The sequence below is a fragment of the Chionomys nivalis genome, chromosome X (genome assembly GCF_950005125.1).
Source record: "Chionomys nivalis chromosome X, mChiNiv1.1, whole genome shotgun sequence".
Taxonomy (NCBI): Eukaryota; Metazoa; Chordata; class Mammalia; order Rodentia; family Cricetidae; genus Chionomys; species Chionomys nivalis.
The window spans coordinates 35015218-35027536 of NC_080112.1; the positions used below are offsets into that span (position 1 = coordinate 35015218).

Genomic DNA, 12319 nt, shown 5'->3' on the forward strand with positions numbered 1-12319 from the left:
CGCGCCAGACCCCTGCGGGCGACTCTTCACTCCTTCCGGCCTGGGGTGTGTGGGAGGGGGTCGGGGACGTTTTCCCCTTCACCTTGGGGAGGGTGTGGGGCTTCGGACCACCACTGGGGCCTAGTCTAGGGCGGCGCCCGGGCAGCTGCCCCTCCGGCGCACTCCCCGTGGAGGTTCTTATTTGTGGCAGGGTCAAAGTGTGCGCCTTCTTCCGAGGGCAGCGGTCTGGGACCGCGACTGGGCCGCTCCTGGGCCCTGTGGGGCTCGCTATTCCCGGAGTGCGCGGGCGAACGCAGGAGCACCGAAGCCGCAGTCTCGGTCCACCGCAAGGTTTCTGGGCGGGCACAGATCTTCTGTGGTGTCCTGCGCGCGGCCGCCGCGGGCGGTGTCGGACCTCGCCCTGCCCGAGCCCTCCCCTTCCCTCCCCTTCCCCTCCCGAGCCCGCCAGGGCTCCAGAAGCCACTCGGCCCGTACCCTCCATTCTCTGCCCGCGTATTTAAGAAGCACAACCTAGCCAGCTGCCCCACTCAGTGACAACCCTTCTCAGGACGGACGGGCCCTTCAGCCAATCACCGAGCAGAGCTGGCGAGCACCCCGCTCCCGGGTCTGTGGCGGCCTCGGTGGGCGGGCTAAAGCAGCTAGCAAGTTAAGTGGAGCCACGGCTGACGCGAGTCAACAAAGGTCACGTGAGGCGAAGGGCCTGCTCCGATTGGCCGCAGAAGCCGGGCAGGAAGGGGGGGGTCACGGCAGCGGCGTGGGGTTCGCTGTGTGACACAATTACAACAACTTTGTGCTGGTGTCGGGGAAGTTTGTGTCTCCTACGAATCCCCCCAGAGCTCCCGGTCCCCGCGCGCTCCGGTCATTCCCGTCGTCCCCGCCTGTGGCTGTCCCCTTCCCGCCCCCGCGATGTGACCCTACAGCCGAGCCGTCGCCGCTACCGACCCAGTGGCTCCACAGCCCCTGCTGCAGCTGCCTTCGCCTCTACCGCGTTGGGATTTTTCGCCGCCGCCACCTTTCGCGGCGGAGGAGGCAGAGATAAACTTGGTGTGCCGGTCCCGTGCGGAGATTGGGGGCGTCGTTGCGGGCCCCGGCCAGGGGAGGGGGGCTGTCGGCGTTGGAGTTGGGAATTCGCTGCGTTTCCATGAAATCCTGCGGAGTGTCGCTCGCTACCGCCGCTGCCGCCGCCGCCGCTTTCGGTGATGAGGAAAAGAAAATGGCGGCGGGAAAAGCGAGCGGCGAGAGCGAAGAGGCGTCCCCCAGCCTGACAGGCGACGAAAGGGAGGCGCTCGGCGGACTGGACAGGTACGGGGCGCGGGCAGCGGCCGGGGCGGCTCGGGACAGGCAGGCGCCGCTCCCGCCGAGGTTGGAGCGTGGCTCGCGTGTGGTGGCGGTGGGGCGGGCACCTCGGCTGGGCGCTCAGGGCGCCGCGCCGACGCCGGGGCCTCGGGCTCCGGCAGGGACCGCTCGGCGGCGTTGCGGCAGCACTAACGAGCCGCGTGTGTCTTTTTCGGCAGCCGCCTCTTCGGGTTCGTGAGGTTTCATGAAGATGGCGCCAGGATGAAGGCCCTCCTGGGCAAGGTAAGGCAGCTGCGGGCTGGAGCGCGGACACAGTCCCTCGGGCCAGAGGCGCGCTCGCCCGGGGCCCCGCATTCGGGGCCACCACTCATTGTGGCCGAGGGGATTGCGGACCACTAATTCCTGCCCCCGCGCTCCCCGCACCCCCTGGTGCCTCGCTTGCTCTCTTGAGAGATCACTTCTCTCGGAACCAGAGCAACAGAGGCAGCCGCGCATTATGGGCCGAGCTCATGTGCGGCGACCAAATTGCTTCCGATGTTTAGCGCCCCGGGGTGCTAGGCCGATGATCCCCGGGGTGCCTCTGCAGGGTCCTGAGATCCCGAACGGGGAAGATTGCCTTGGATCCCCCATTAGTTACCTCCCCTGGTTTTTAGGGTTCCTTTAGTCAGGCTGTTGGTGATGTCTGCTGTTAACCGAACGTTTTGGGACGGCTTCTTGTCTCTGCCGCCTGCAGGGGGAAGTTATCCGTACTTTAGGTCGGTGACGACTTTGCTTGGGTTGGTGACATGTATTTCGTTTGCTGTGTGCTTTACCTGAAGTTAGGTGACTTGTTTACTTTTTGGGTCTCTCTGCTATAGATCTACCATAGTTATATGTGAGTGCGTTTTCTGGACCTTCGTTTCCTGTGAGTCTGCCAGGGGCGGTTGGCGAGGATTCGGGGTGTAGTCTCTGTTTATTTGTGTGGAAAGTTGTTGGTACCGTCATTTAGTTAAGTAATGGCTGCTTCTATCGGCCCAAGATGGCGGGACAGGGTGGGAGGAGAAAGTGAAAGGAGGGGGGGGTTTGGGGAGGGAGGAGAGGTAAACATGGAAATAAATAGTATCGAAGAACAGGCCTCCCCCTTGGAGTGTATAGCTCAGTGGTTAAAAAAAAATTGTCGTAGATTATTTGCATGTAGATTTTTTTGTACCCTTCTCTAGCTTGGAAACAGCATGCGCCAGCCTGGTAATGCTGATCAACCTGTAGCACATTTGGTTACCCATCGGAAGCAAGCTATTGAACAAAGGCTGGAGTCTGTTCCGTCGGCTGCAGTTTATAGTTCCTGACCGAAGTGTGCTTGGAATGGTATTGGGAGGCTTTGTTGTTCATTTGGACCCTGAAACTTGGAGTGTGTATGCAAGCTGTTGCATTCGTTAGACATTTTCTTCTTTGGCTGTAGTCTAGGTTTGCGTTTGACACTTAGCTCTATTGTTGCAAGTGAGAAGTTTAAGAAAGAAGACTAAAGCCTAGCACCATTTTAAAAAGTTGATTATTTTAATGATTATCCTTTTTTTTTTTTTGGCCTGTATTTTGGTTTTGCGACATTAGTTGCTTTTTTATCTCTGGTCACAGGTATCTAAATGTAAGAAGTTTTGAGTGTAGGCAGTGATCAGAAAACAGAACACACATAATCCTTTTCAGTAAGTCCAGTTTCTTTGAGTGGTAAGAGCATTTGAATTAAACTTTGACAATATGGGTATTAATTCGCTCCATTAAAATTGTTGCTGGACAAAATGTACAGACTAGTTTTTGAATGATATAAGCATCAGTAGTTGTTGGTCTTCGGCTTTTAAGATTACCCCAACCTATCTGAAAGTCTTTTATGTACAAAGACTAGATTTCTGTGAAGTTGTCATTCCAAAGTTAATTAAGTGTTCAGATTGAAGGCCCATTTTATTTTGGATTGAGCATTGCTATTCTACATTGCATTAGGAAAGTTGCTAGGAGGAAGAATTCACTTTGAAAGTTTGACTAAATTTATTGCTTTTGGTTATGGTGATGAAGAAATAAGTGGAATCTGTTTTATGTACACGTGTAAAGTGCTAGTTCATAATTTCATATCTTAGAAGGCTTGTAATCAGAATCACAGCAGGTGGTACCTAACATTGGATATTGTATTGTACTAGTGAGTGAAACCTACAGTTAACATTTTAAAAATTGAGCATTTTCAAAATTTTCTAAATGTGCATTATTCATTTTTTTTGGTATTGGAATACAGTAACATCTTAAACATGAAAAATTTGTGAACCTTCATTTTATTTTGGGGAAGAATTATGACTTAATACGTGTCGGGTAGTTTGAGCTAAAAAAATCTTCACTGGTTTGGGCTAAGTGCTCCTTAGGGTTCTAGCTACTTAGATCAGGACCCAACAGCCTTCATGCTAAAACATTCTATATTACGTATTTTGAACGCTTGGATAGATCTTAGTTGTGTCCTTATTAGCTTGAACATATCCGTAAAATGTATAATATAAATTTATGCTTCACAAAATGTAACTTTTTTCTTCTGTTTGAATTGGATTCTGCATAGAAAGGAGTATTGAGTTATTTAGTTTTAGCCATCCTTTAAGTTTCTTGAGAATCTGTATTTTTGGATGTGAAGTTTGGGGAGTGGAATGTTATGTTGGTTTTAGAATTATTTCCTATGTAACTCTTCAAAAAAATGACTTTTCTCTACTGTGTGTGTTGGGTGTGTTCAGGCAGTTTAACCGGACACATAATAAATTAAATAATTACCATAATTCCTTTTTTAGCTACGAATTTTGTTGCATTATTCCCAGAAAAATTTCGTCTGTTCCAAAATGTATTTCACTAAATTTCTTGTGGAAATTTAGTCATTCCTACTTGTCTTGAAAAAAAAAATTTCCCTTGTGTTTTTATTGCATCCTTAAAGTTTTAAAGTGCACATTTATGAACAGAAGTCTAAAACGTTTTGAAAAACTAAAACCATTACATAAGTATTTTTTATTTGTTTGCAAATTTATTACTTTTTCCTGTGTGAGGCTGCTACATTTCAGGTGATTTTTCCTGGACTCTGCATTCTTTTGTAAGATTTCATTATGCAAGAGTCATTGAAGTTTTCTTTGCAGGATTGTCTTTTATATATAGTATGGTGTTTTGTATTTAAAAAAATTAATAAGGTATTTTTGTAGTAATACCTTAAATAAGGCTGTAAGGAACTAGAGCCCGCTTTAAAATTCTTGTAATATAGCATGATCTTTAAATTTTCTCTTTAATGCTGAACCTTAATTTTCGGATAACTTAATTATTCATTATTGTTACTTATATATGTCTGTGGGTGTTTTGCCTGCATGTACATCTGTGTACCACTTGAGTGGTGTGACTGGTGAGGCCAGAAAGCTTCTGATCTCTTAGAACTGGCAGTTGTGAATCACTATGTGGGTCCTTGGAATTGAAACTGGATCCTCTATAAGAGCAATCAGTGCTCTTAACCATGTGTATGTGTTTGTGTGTGCAGGAGAGACAAGGAGGGAGAGACAGGGAGAGAGAGAGAGCATTGAATGCAGGCTAGAGCAGGCACACTAGCAAGCACCAGTGGAAAGTCAGGAATCCTTGTTCTAGTCTTTCCTATGTCACCGTGATTGAACCCAGGTGGTCAGACTTGGCAGTAAGTAAGTGATTATTGACTGAGCCATGTCCCAGGCCCTATAGTTGTTTATTTCAAACAATCTTATTGTTAAAGTTTGTCTTAAGTTTTCTGGTTGGATTTCTTTTTGATAGCTCGTTTAATAGAAAGATTTTATAGAATACTTAGCAATTACAAATTGTTCATCATTTGAAAAATTAAAAATGTATTCTTAAAGTGATATTAAGAAAATACTTGACATTTTTATTTTTGGGGTGGGTAATGAAAATAACTTTTAAGATTTACTGAAGCATATATTTTCCTAAGCTTGGTTTTGCATATGTGAGGAAATTATTAGGTAAGTTTTAGAGGTATCTTATAATATTGGATTATTGGTGATGTGTGAAAACAAATGTGTACTTTATTTTTGTAAGGACTTAAAGAAGATATTCATTTTCAGTGCTAAAGAACTTTAGTGTTTTGGTTGGAAAAAGTAGTTATAGAAATAGTATTGTGAGGGCTGGCAAGATGACTCATCAGGAAAAGGCACTTGTTGCCAAGCCTGAGGATTTAAGTTTGATCCCTTTGAACTACAATGAGGAGGGAGAGAGAACTGATTCATTCTGCCCCCCCCCCACAAAATAAATAAGTATGCCTTGTGACTGAAAATTAGATTTTTAATTTGATTGATTTTTAAACTTGTTTTCTAGTTTGGAAAATTATCTTCTAAACACTTGTAGTCAAAATTGCTTGGACAAAGCTTTATGCAATTACTACATATTTGCTAAGATTTTTTGCTGTGTTCCCTGAAACAAAATTATAGTAAGAGATTACAGAACATGTTCACATGTCTGTCACAGAATAGAGTTGCAGCAGTACATATGTAGACTCTTGTTTCTTTTTTTGAGACAGGGTCTTAACTCTAGCCCCAGGTGGCCACTCCTGCATCAGCCTCCTTACTACTGGGATTTATAAGAGTGAGCCATAAGAATGCTTGGCTCTAAACTGGTAATTTTAAATTTCTGTTTTTTCATTGAATAGATTTTCTGTAGACTCAGATACAAAAGACAACATTTGACTCCCTTTTACATAATATAGGTTGTTAAAACTGCTTCAAAGGTAAATTTTTGTTACTTGAGTAACAAAAACATACTTAAACTTAAGGTTTATTGCTTAGCAGGCTGCACTCTTTTTCTGATTTAGATCATGTAACATTTAGTTTTGCATATATATTACCAATGTTCTGCATATTTGAAAGGGATTTTTTGTTCATTTTTGCTTTGAAACTCAGTGATGTTTTGATTTCTTTGAAGTTGATGTTAATGACTGATAGCACTACATTATTAGTATTTTTGAAATGTGGTATCCAGAGAACTAATTTATGTTTTTTTTTTTTTTTTAAAAAAACACTACCTACCACTTGTCCAAGAATTGAAATGATGGTTGGGCTATTTAGGGCTTTCATGTAGTTATTTGCAGACTATTTAATTAATGGAGTTTATTTAATGAAAGCATGATAGATAGTCATGTATTCATACTGAAACTTGATATATAATTGCATATGCTTTCTATATTGGTTTGTAAGTTATGACAGAAATATTTGAATGCACACCAAGTTCAAGTGCTCAGTGTAGGAAATATGAAGGTAATGTGGATATCATTATGTTAAACTTGAAACTCCTTGAGTGGGGTGGGATTAGTATAAGGATTACTAGCCCATGAATATTAGCGGCAGAAAGCACAGTGTCCAGTACTCTGAACATTTGTAAGAAAGGTCAGTTTAACAGATTACAAAACTTCTAAAAACTATGGGAATTTTTTCTTTGGAGATCCTTACTAATTCTCAATTAGATAGTAACAAGTTGCTTTTTAATTTTGTTTACAAAAATAATCTAAAAATCAGATTTTGGCTTTTTCAGCTCTTCAAAGGATGATCTATGTGTTATATACCTCATGATCTTTCTTTGTAATACTAATATATACTTTCCTATTTTTTTTTTAAGATTTATGTATGCAGTGTTCTGTATGCATGTATACCTGCACGCCAGAAGAGGGCACCAGATTTCATTACAGATGATTGTGAGGCACCCTGTAGGTACTGGGAATGAACAGCTAGTGCTCTTAACCTCTGAGCCATCTCCAGCCCTCTATGGGTTCTTCAATGTGTTTGTCTGCCAGCTTAAAAGATAAAGATCTTTCAGTTTTGGAGGGGTAATCACAAAGTAGTTAAGTAATCACTATTATGGAGAGCGGAACACAGCTAGGGAGATGGATTTTGAACTTTTTACTTTATAGAGTTCCTTTCTCTCATGTAATTTTTTTTTTTAGATTTATTTTATGTACAAGTATTTTCCCTGCATGTATGTATGTATGTATGTATGTATGTATGTGCACCATGTGTATTCCTGGTATATTCAGAGGTCAGAAGAGGGCATTGGATCCCCTGGGGCTGGAGTTACAGATGGCTGATAATTGAACTTGGGTCTTCTGCAAGAGTAGTAACATGTCCTCTTAACCACTGAACCAACTCTCCAGCCCTTCTCACTTTGAAAAAAAAATTTAAAAAAGTTATTTTTTAGGTTTAAATTTTTTATTTTACGTGTATGAGTATGTATGTGCACCATGTTTGTGCCTATTGGAGATCAGAAGAGACATTGAATCCTCTGGAATTGGAGTTAACAAATGGCTTTGAGTTGCCAGGTGGGTACTGGGTCCTCTTCAAGAGCAACAAATACTCTCAATGCCTGTCTCTAGAGTCCCTTCTTTTTATTTTTTAATTAATTATGTGCATACGTGTTTGTGTATAGATTTGTGTACATGAATTCAGTGTCCCTGAAGACCACAAGAGGGTGTAGGATCTGCTGGAGCTGGAGTTAACAGTAGTTGTGAATTGTCTGATGTGGGAGTTGGAAATTGAACCTGGTTCCTCTGCAAGAGCCATATGATAACTCTCTTAACCACTAAGCCGTTTTTTGAGGTTCATTTCTTTAGACTCCCCCTTCCCCCCCGGTTTTTTTTCTTTGACAGGGTTTCTCTGCGTAACAGCTCTTGCTGTCCTGACACCCACTGTGTAGATTAGGCTGGCCTCAAAACACCGAGATCTGCCTTCTTTTGCCTCTCAGTACAGTTGCTGGTAGTTTCATATGTTTTAAAATATATTTATTTTTATTTTATGTGTATGGGTGTTTGTGTCTATTTCTGTGTACTATTTGCATGCAGTGCCCTCAGAGGTTAGAAAGGGGGTATTGTATCCTTTGGAACTTGAGTTACAGATGGTTGTGAGCTACCATGTGGGTACTGGAAACCAAGCTCAGATTCTCCGGAAGACTTAACACACTGCTGAGCCTTCTCTCCAGTGTTGTGCCCCAGTCACCTCCTATCCCCCTTTCTCATAAGGTTTTACTATGTACAGGCTGTTTTGAGATCATGTGGTAATCTTGCCCCAGCCACTTTTGCTGGTATTACAGTTGAGTGCTACCACACCTGGCAACATCTATCATGTTGTTTTTTATTTATTTAATTCCTCTTGTAATTAAAATAGTTTAGCAACCAACAAGATGAGGGTATTTGACCAATTTGGGACTCAATAGAAAAATAAAGCTGTAAAAAAAAAAAAATAAATAAAGCTGTGATTTTTGAACATGTTAAATATGTATAGCATGTATCTTTTTTTGGTGAAATTTGTGTATTTTCCCTGTTTTTTTTTTTTTTCTTTGGTTTTCTTTTTACTGTTTGTCTTTGAGCTGTTTAAGTGTCTTTTGGTAATGCTGGCGATAAAATGTTAGACACTGGTGTATACTGGGCAAGCATTCTATCTCTGTCTGGGCCAGTGCCCTCAGCCTGAGGGTTTTTTGTATTTTGACTTCTAGAAGTATTAGAAATCAGATACTCCCAGCCTGCCTTGAGTGGCTTAACTGCAGCAGCTGTAACTCAGCTCCAGCAGCTATGTCGTCGCCAGTGGTCAAAAGGTTCTCTCCATCACAGACTGCTCTCTTATTCTCTCTCTCTTATTCTCTCTCTCTTATTCTCTCTCTCTTATTCTCTCTCTCTTATTCTCTCTCTCTCTCCCCTCTCATGTCCTTGCCTTTCACTCCCCCCTCCCCCAATAAATCTCTTGTGTGAAATCTGTTGTGTGGTGTAGCCTCTGCACCATTCCTTGGTTTGGATCTACCCAGTTGCTTTGCATGGTTTTTTTTTTTTTTTTTTTTTTTAACAGAGCAAGAGTTACCAATTTTCAGCTGGGCAGTGGTAGCACATGCCTTTAATCCCAGCACTCAGGAGGCAGGGGCAGGCAGATCTGAGGTCTAGGTAGTCCAGCCTGCTCTACAGAGTGAGTTCCAGGACAGCCAGAGCTACACAGAGAAACCCTGTCTCAAACAAAACAAAACAACATAATAAAAAGAGATACCAATTTTCTAGACATATTCTATTGAAAAATTTACTCATTTGCATATTTATGGTGTGTGTGCAGTGTGCTTGTACACGGCATAATGTGGAGGTCAGAGGACAACTGATGGGAATTGGTTCTTTCCTTCCACCTTGTGGGTTCTGGGACTAGAACTTTGGTTTACTGGAAAGTGCCTTTACCTGCTGAGGTATCTTATTGACTCTATTCCATGGATCTTTAATTTTTTTTGTTTTTGTTTTTTGCGACAGGCTTTCTCTGTAACTTTGGAGCCTGTCCTGGAACTGGCTCTGTAGACCAGGCTGGCCTTGAACTCACAGAAACAGGCCTGTCTCTGTCTCCCTAGTGCTGGGATTAAAGGCGTCTGCCACCACTACCTGGCTGATCTTTAAATTTTTTATAGGTCCTGAAGACCTTTTTTTTTTTTTTTTTTTTTTTTCTTAAAAAAATGCTTTTTATTATTCAGAGTTTTACGTGTGTGTATGTGTGTGTGTTTGTGTGTGTGGTATATGTGTGCTCAGATTTGCTTGTATGGGTATATGTGCTTGTGTATGTACATGCAGAAGCTAGAAGATAAAGGGTGTTGTCCTCTGTTACTTTGTACCCTTGAGAAAGGATTTCTCTGTTGTCTGGAACGGTGGCGGGCTGCATCTCGCCACCCGGCTAGCTTTACCCAAAATGACTACACAGAAACTGTATTCTTTTAAATACTGCTTGGCCCATTAGTTTTAACCTCTTATTGGCTAGCTCTTACATATTGATCTAAGCCATTTCTAATCTTCTGTGTAGCATCACGAGCTGGCTTATCAGGAAAGATCTTAACCTGCCTCAGTCTGGAGTGGGAGGATCATGGCGACTGCCTGACTCGACTTCTTTCTCCCAGCATTCTGTTCTGTTTTCTCTGCCTACCTAAGTTTCTGTCCTATCAAAGGCCAAGGCAGTTTTCTTTATTAATTAACCAATGAAACAACAGATAGAAAGATGACCCTCCTCCATCATTTCCCCTTTTTCTGTTTAAACAAAAAGGAAGGCTTTCATTTTAACATAGTAAAATTACATATAACAAAACAGTTATCAAGTAAGAATTACAGTTACAATATTTATATCTATTTTATCTTTTATCATAACTAAGGAAAACTATAACTATAACTAACCATTCTTCAACTCCATCAAAGACTCCAGAAGGATATAATATTACCTAAGCAAACAAGAAATCCCAAACTCTAGAAATGACAGAGACAACTGACTACCTGGGCAATCACCCAAAGTCTCGTTTGTACCGTTGGGGCATCCATCTTCGGCCTTCAGGCCCATAGTATCCAGCAGACTTTTCCCTGAAGCAGGAAATTTCAAAGACAGTTCAGTCACTTTCTTTTGTGTCCTGCAGAATGTCTCACAGACTCTTTCATGAGTCAGGAACCCAGAAAGACCATCTCACCTTTAGGCAAGTTCAGCAGTCCTCTCTCTGTGGGTTCTCTGTGTCCAGTTTATGCATCAGTCCAGGCAAGAGCATTTTCTTGCCCAAATGGCTAACCAACTCCATAAGAAGCCTCTTCGATGCCCATCTTCTTTTTGAAGTAGATTGGTGCTGCCAGGAGCAGACGTATCTCACTATCATGAACAGTCCTAAGTTATTAAAACATTTAAATGCCATGTTCTGTAGCCTTTGAAAGATATGAATGCCTATCTAACTGAAATATATCTATGCACATCTAGAAAATCTAACATGACTACAAGCTTTACTATTATCGATGATTATCCATTAGCAACCTATATTTCCTAATTATACATTACATTTTTAAATGAACTACACAATCACAATACCTTAATCAAGAGCAGAAATACATATACATATAACAAAATTGAACTTAAAATTCATACAAATGCAAATTATTCGTATCTATATCATATCCCCCTTTAAATGTAAAAGAACATTTATAAACAATATTTGTGAATATGGACGTAGTTATCTCTCTCCAGACTGCTTCCTGCTGAATGAGGGCACTGTTATCTAGGTCTTTTATGGGATAACCTGTGTGCTAGGTTCATCTCAGCTGGCAGTTGAGTGAAGTAATTTTCTGAAGGTGTTCACAGCAACCTTTCAGGAGGGCATGGTCTATCATACCATATTGGGATAGAAACAATCCACAGGGTCTCATCCTCTGTGAAAACAAAAGAAGAAACTCCTTTCCAAAGCATCATATACTTAGACCCAAATTCTGAAGTCATAATACCCTTATGAAATCCATTCTGGTTCAGCTTGGCAGCCCATATAATGAAATGTCTCTCTGTACTTAGCTCCTTCACATAAAAAATTTTAAAGAAAACACAATAATACAAAGAATCCAGACTCTCTGTGAATTTTCCATTTTTATGTGGCTTATTTTTCTTTATTTCTCTTAATCTATAACTATCTGTACTCTGTCTCTTTAAAGACTTTACCCTTTATTTTCTAAACCATTAACTTTATTCTCTATATTCTTTTTCTTCTCTCTCTCAAGCCTACATACATTCATCCAACACTGGTCTTTTATTTCTGAGTCTGTTTTATTGTGAATCTGTAATTTTTTTACTATCCAGGAGCATTTCTTAAAATGTTAAGCACTTAAAAACTTAAGTTGCACCATGTACAAGTAATACAGTACCGGCTGTGTCCTGCCCAGTCTAAACCTTAACTGTGCTATTATTATGGTAATTACGGTAGTTCCTGCCTGAGACCAGCACAGTTCAGCATGGCGAAGCTGACCCGCTCCTGCCTCAGAGCCATTTGGTGCCCCTGAGCCACAGACAGTTCCAGGCACACAGCAGTCCACATTGCCATCAAGCAAGCCGTAGCACTTTATTCCAAATGCTCCATTTAAAAGCTCTGTCTCCCGCAGGAGCCAGACTGTTGTAATATGTGCGGCAGGGCTGTATCCCCGGCACATGTATGCAGATCAGTGCATGGCTTGTGGGAGTTGATTCTCTCCTTTCTATGATGTGGATCCTGGGGA

At 42.1% G+C, this 12319-nt stretch overlaps 1 protein-coding gene across 10 annotated transcripts in view; it reads left to right on the plus strand.

Moving 5' to 3' along the window:
- The first annotated feature begins 791 nt into the window (after positions 1-791).
- Kdm6a (lysine demethylase 6A) overlaps positions 792-12319 on the plus strand; it is a 145450-nt gene continuing 133922 nt past the window's right edge. For all 10 annotated transcript variants that reach the window (XM_057759296.1, XM_057759299.1, XM_057759297.1 and 7 more), the window contains exons 1-2: positions 792-1302; positions 1515-1578. In XM_057759296.1, the coding sequence (XP_057615279.1) occupies positions 1142-1302; positions 1515-1578 (225 nt within the window). In that variant the 5' untranslated portion in view covers positions 792-1141. The remainder of the gene's footprint in view (positions 1303-1514; positions 1579-12319) is intronic.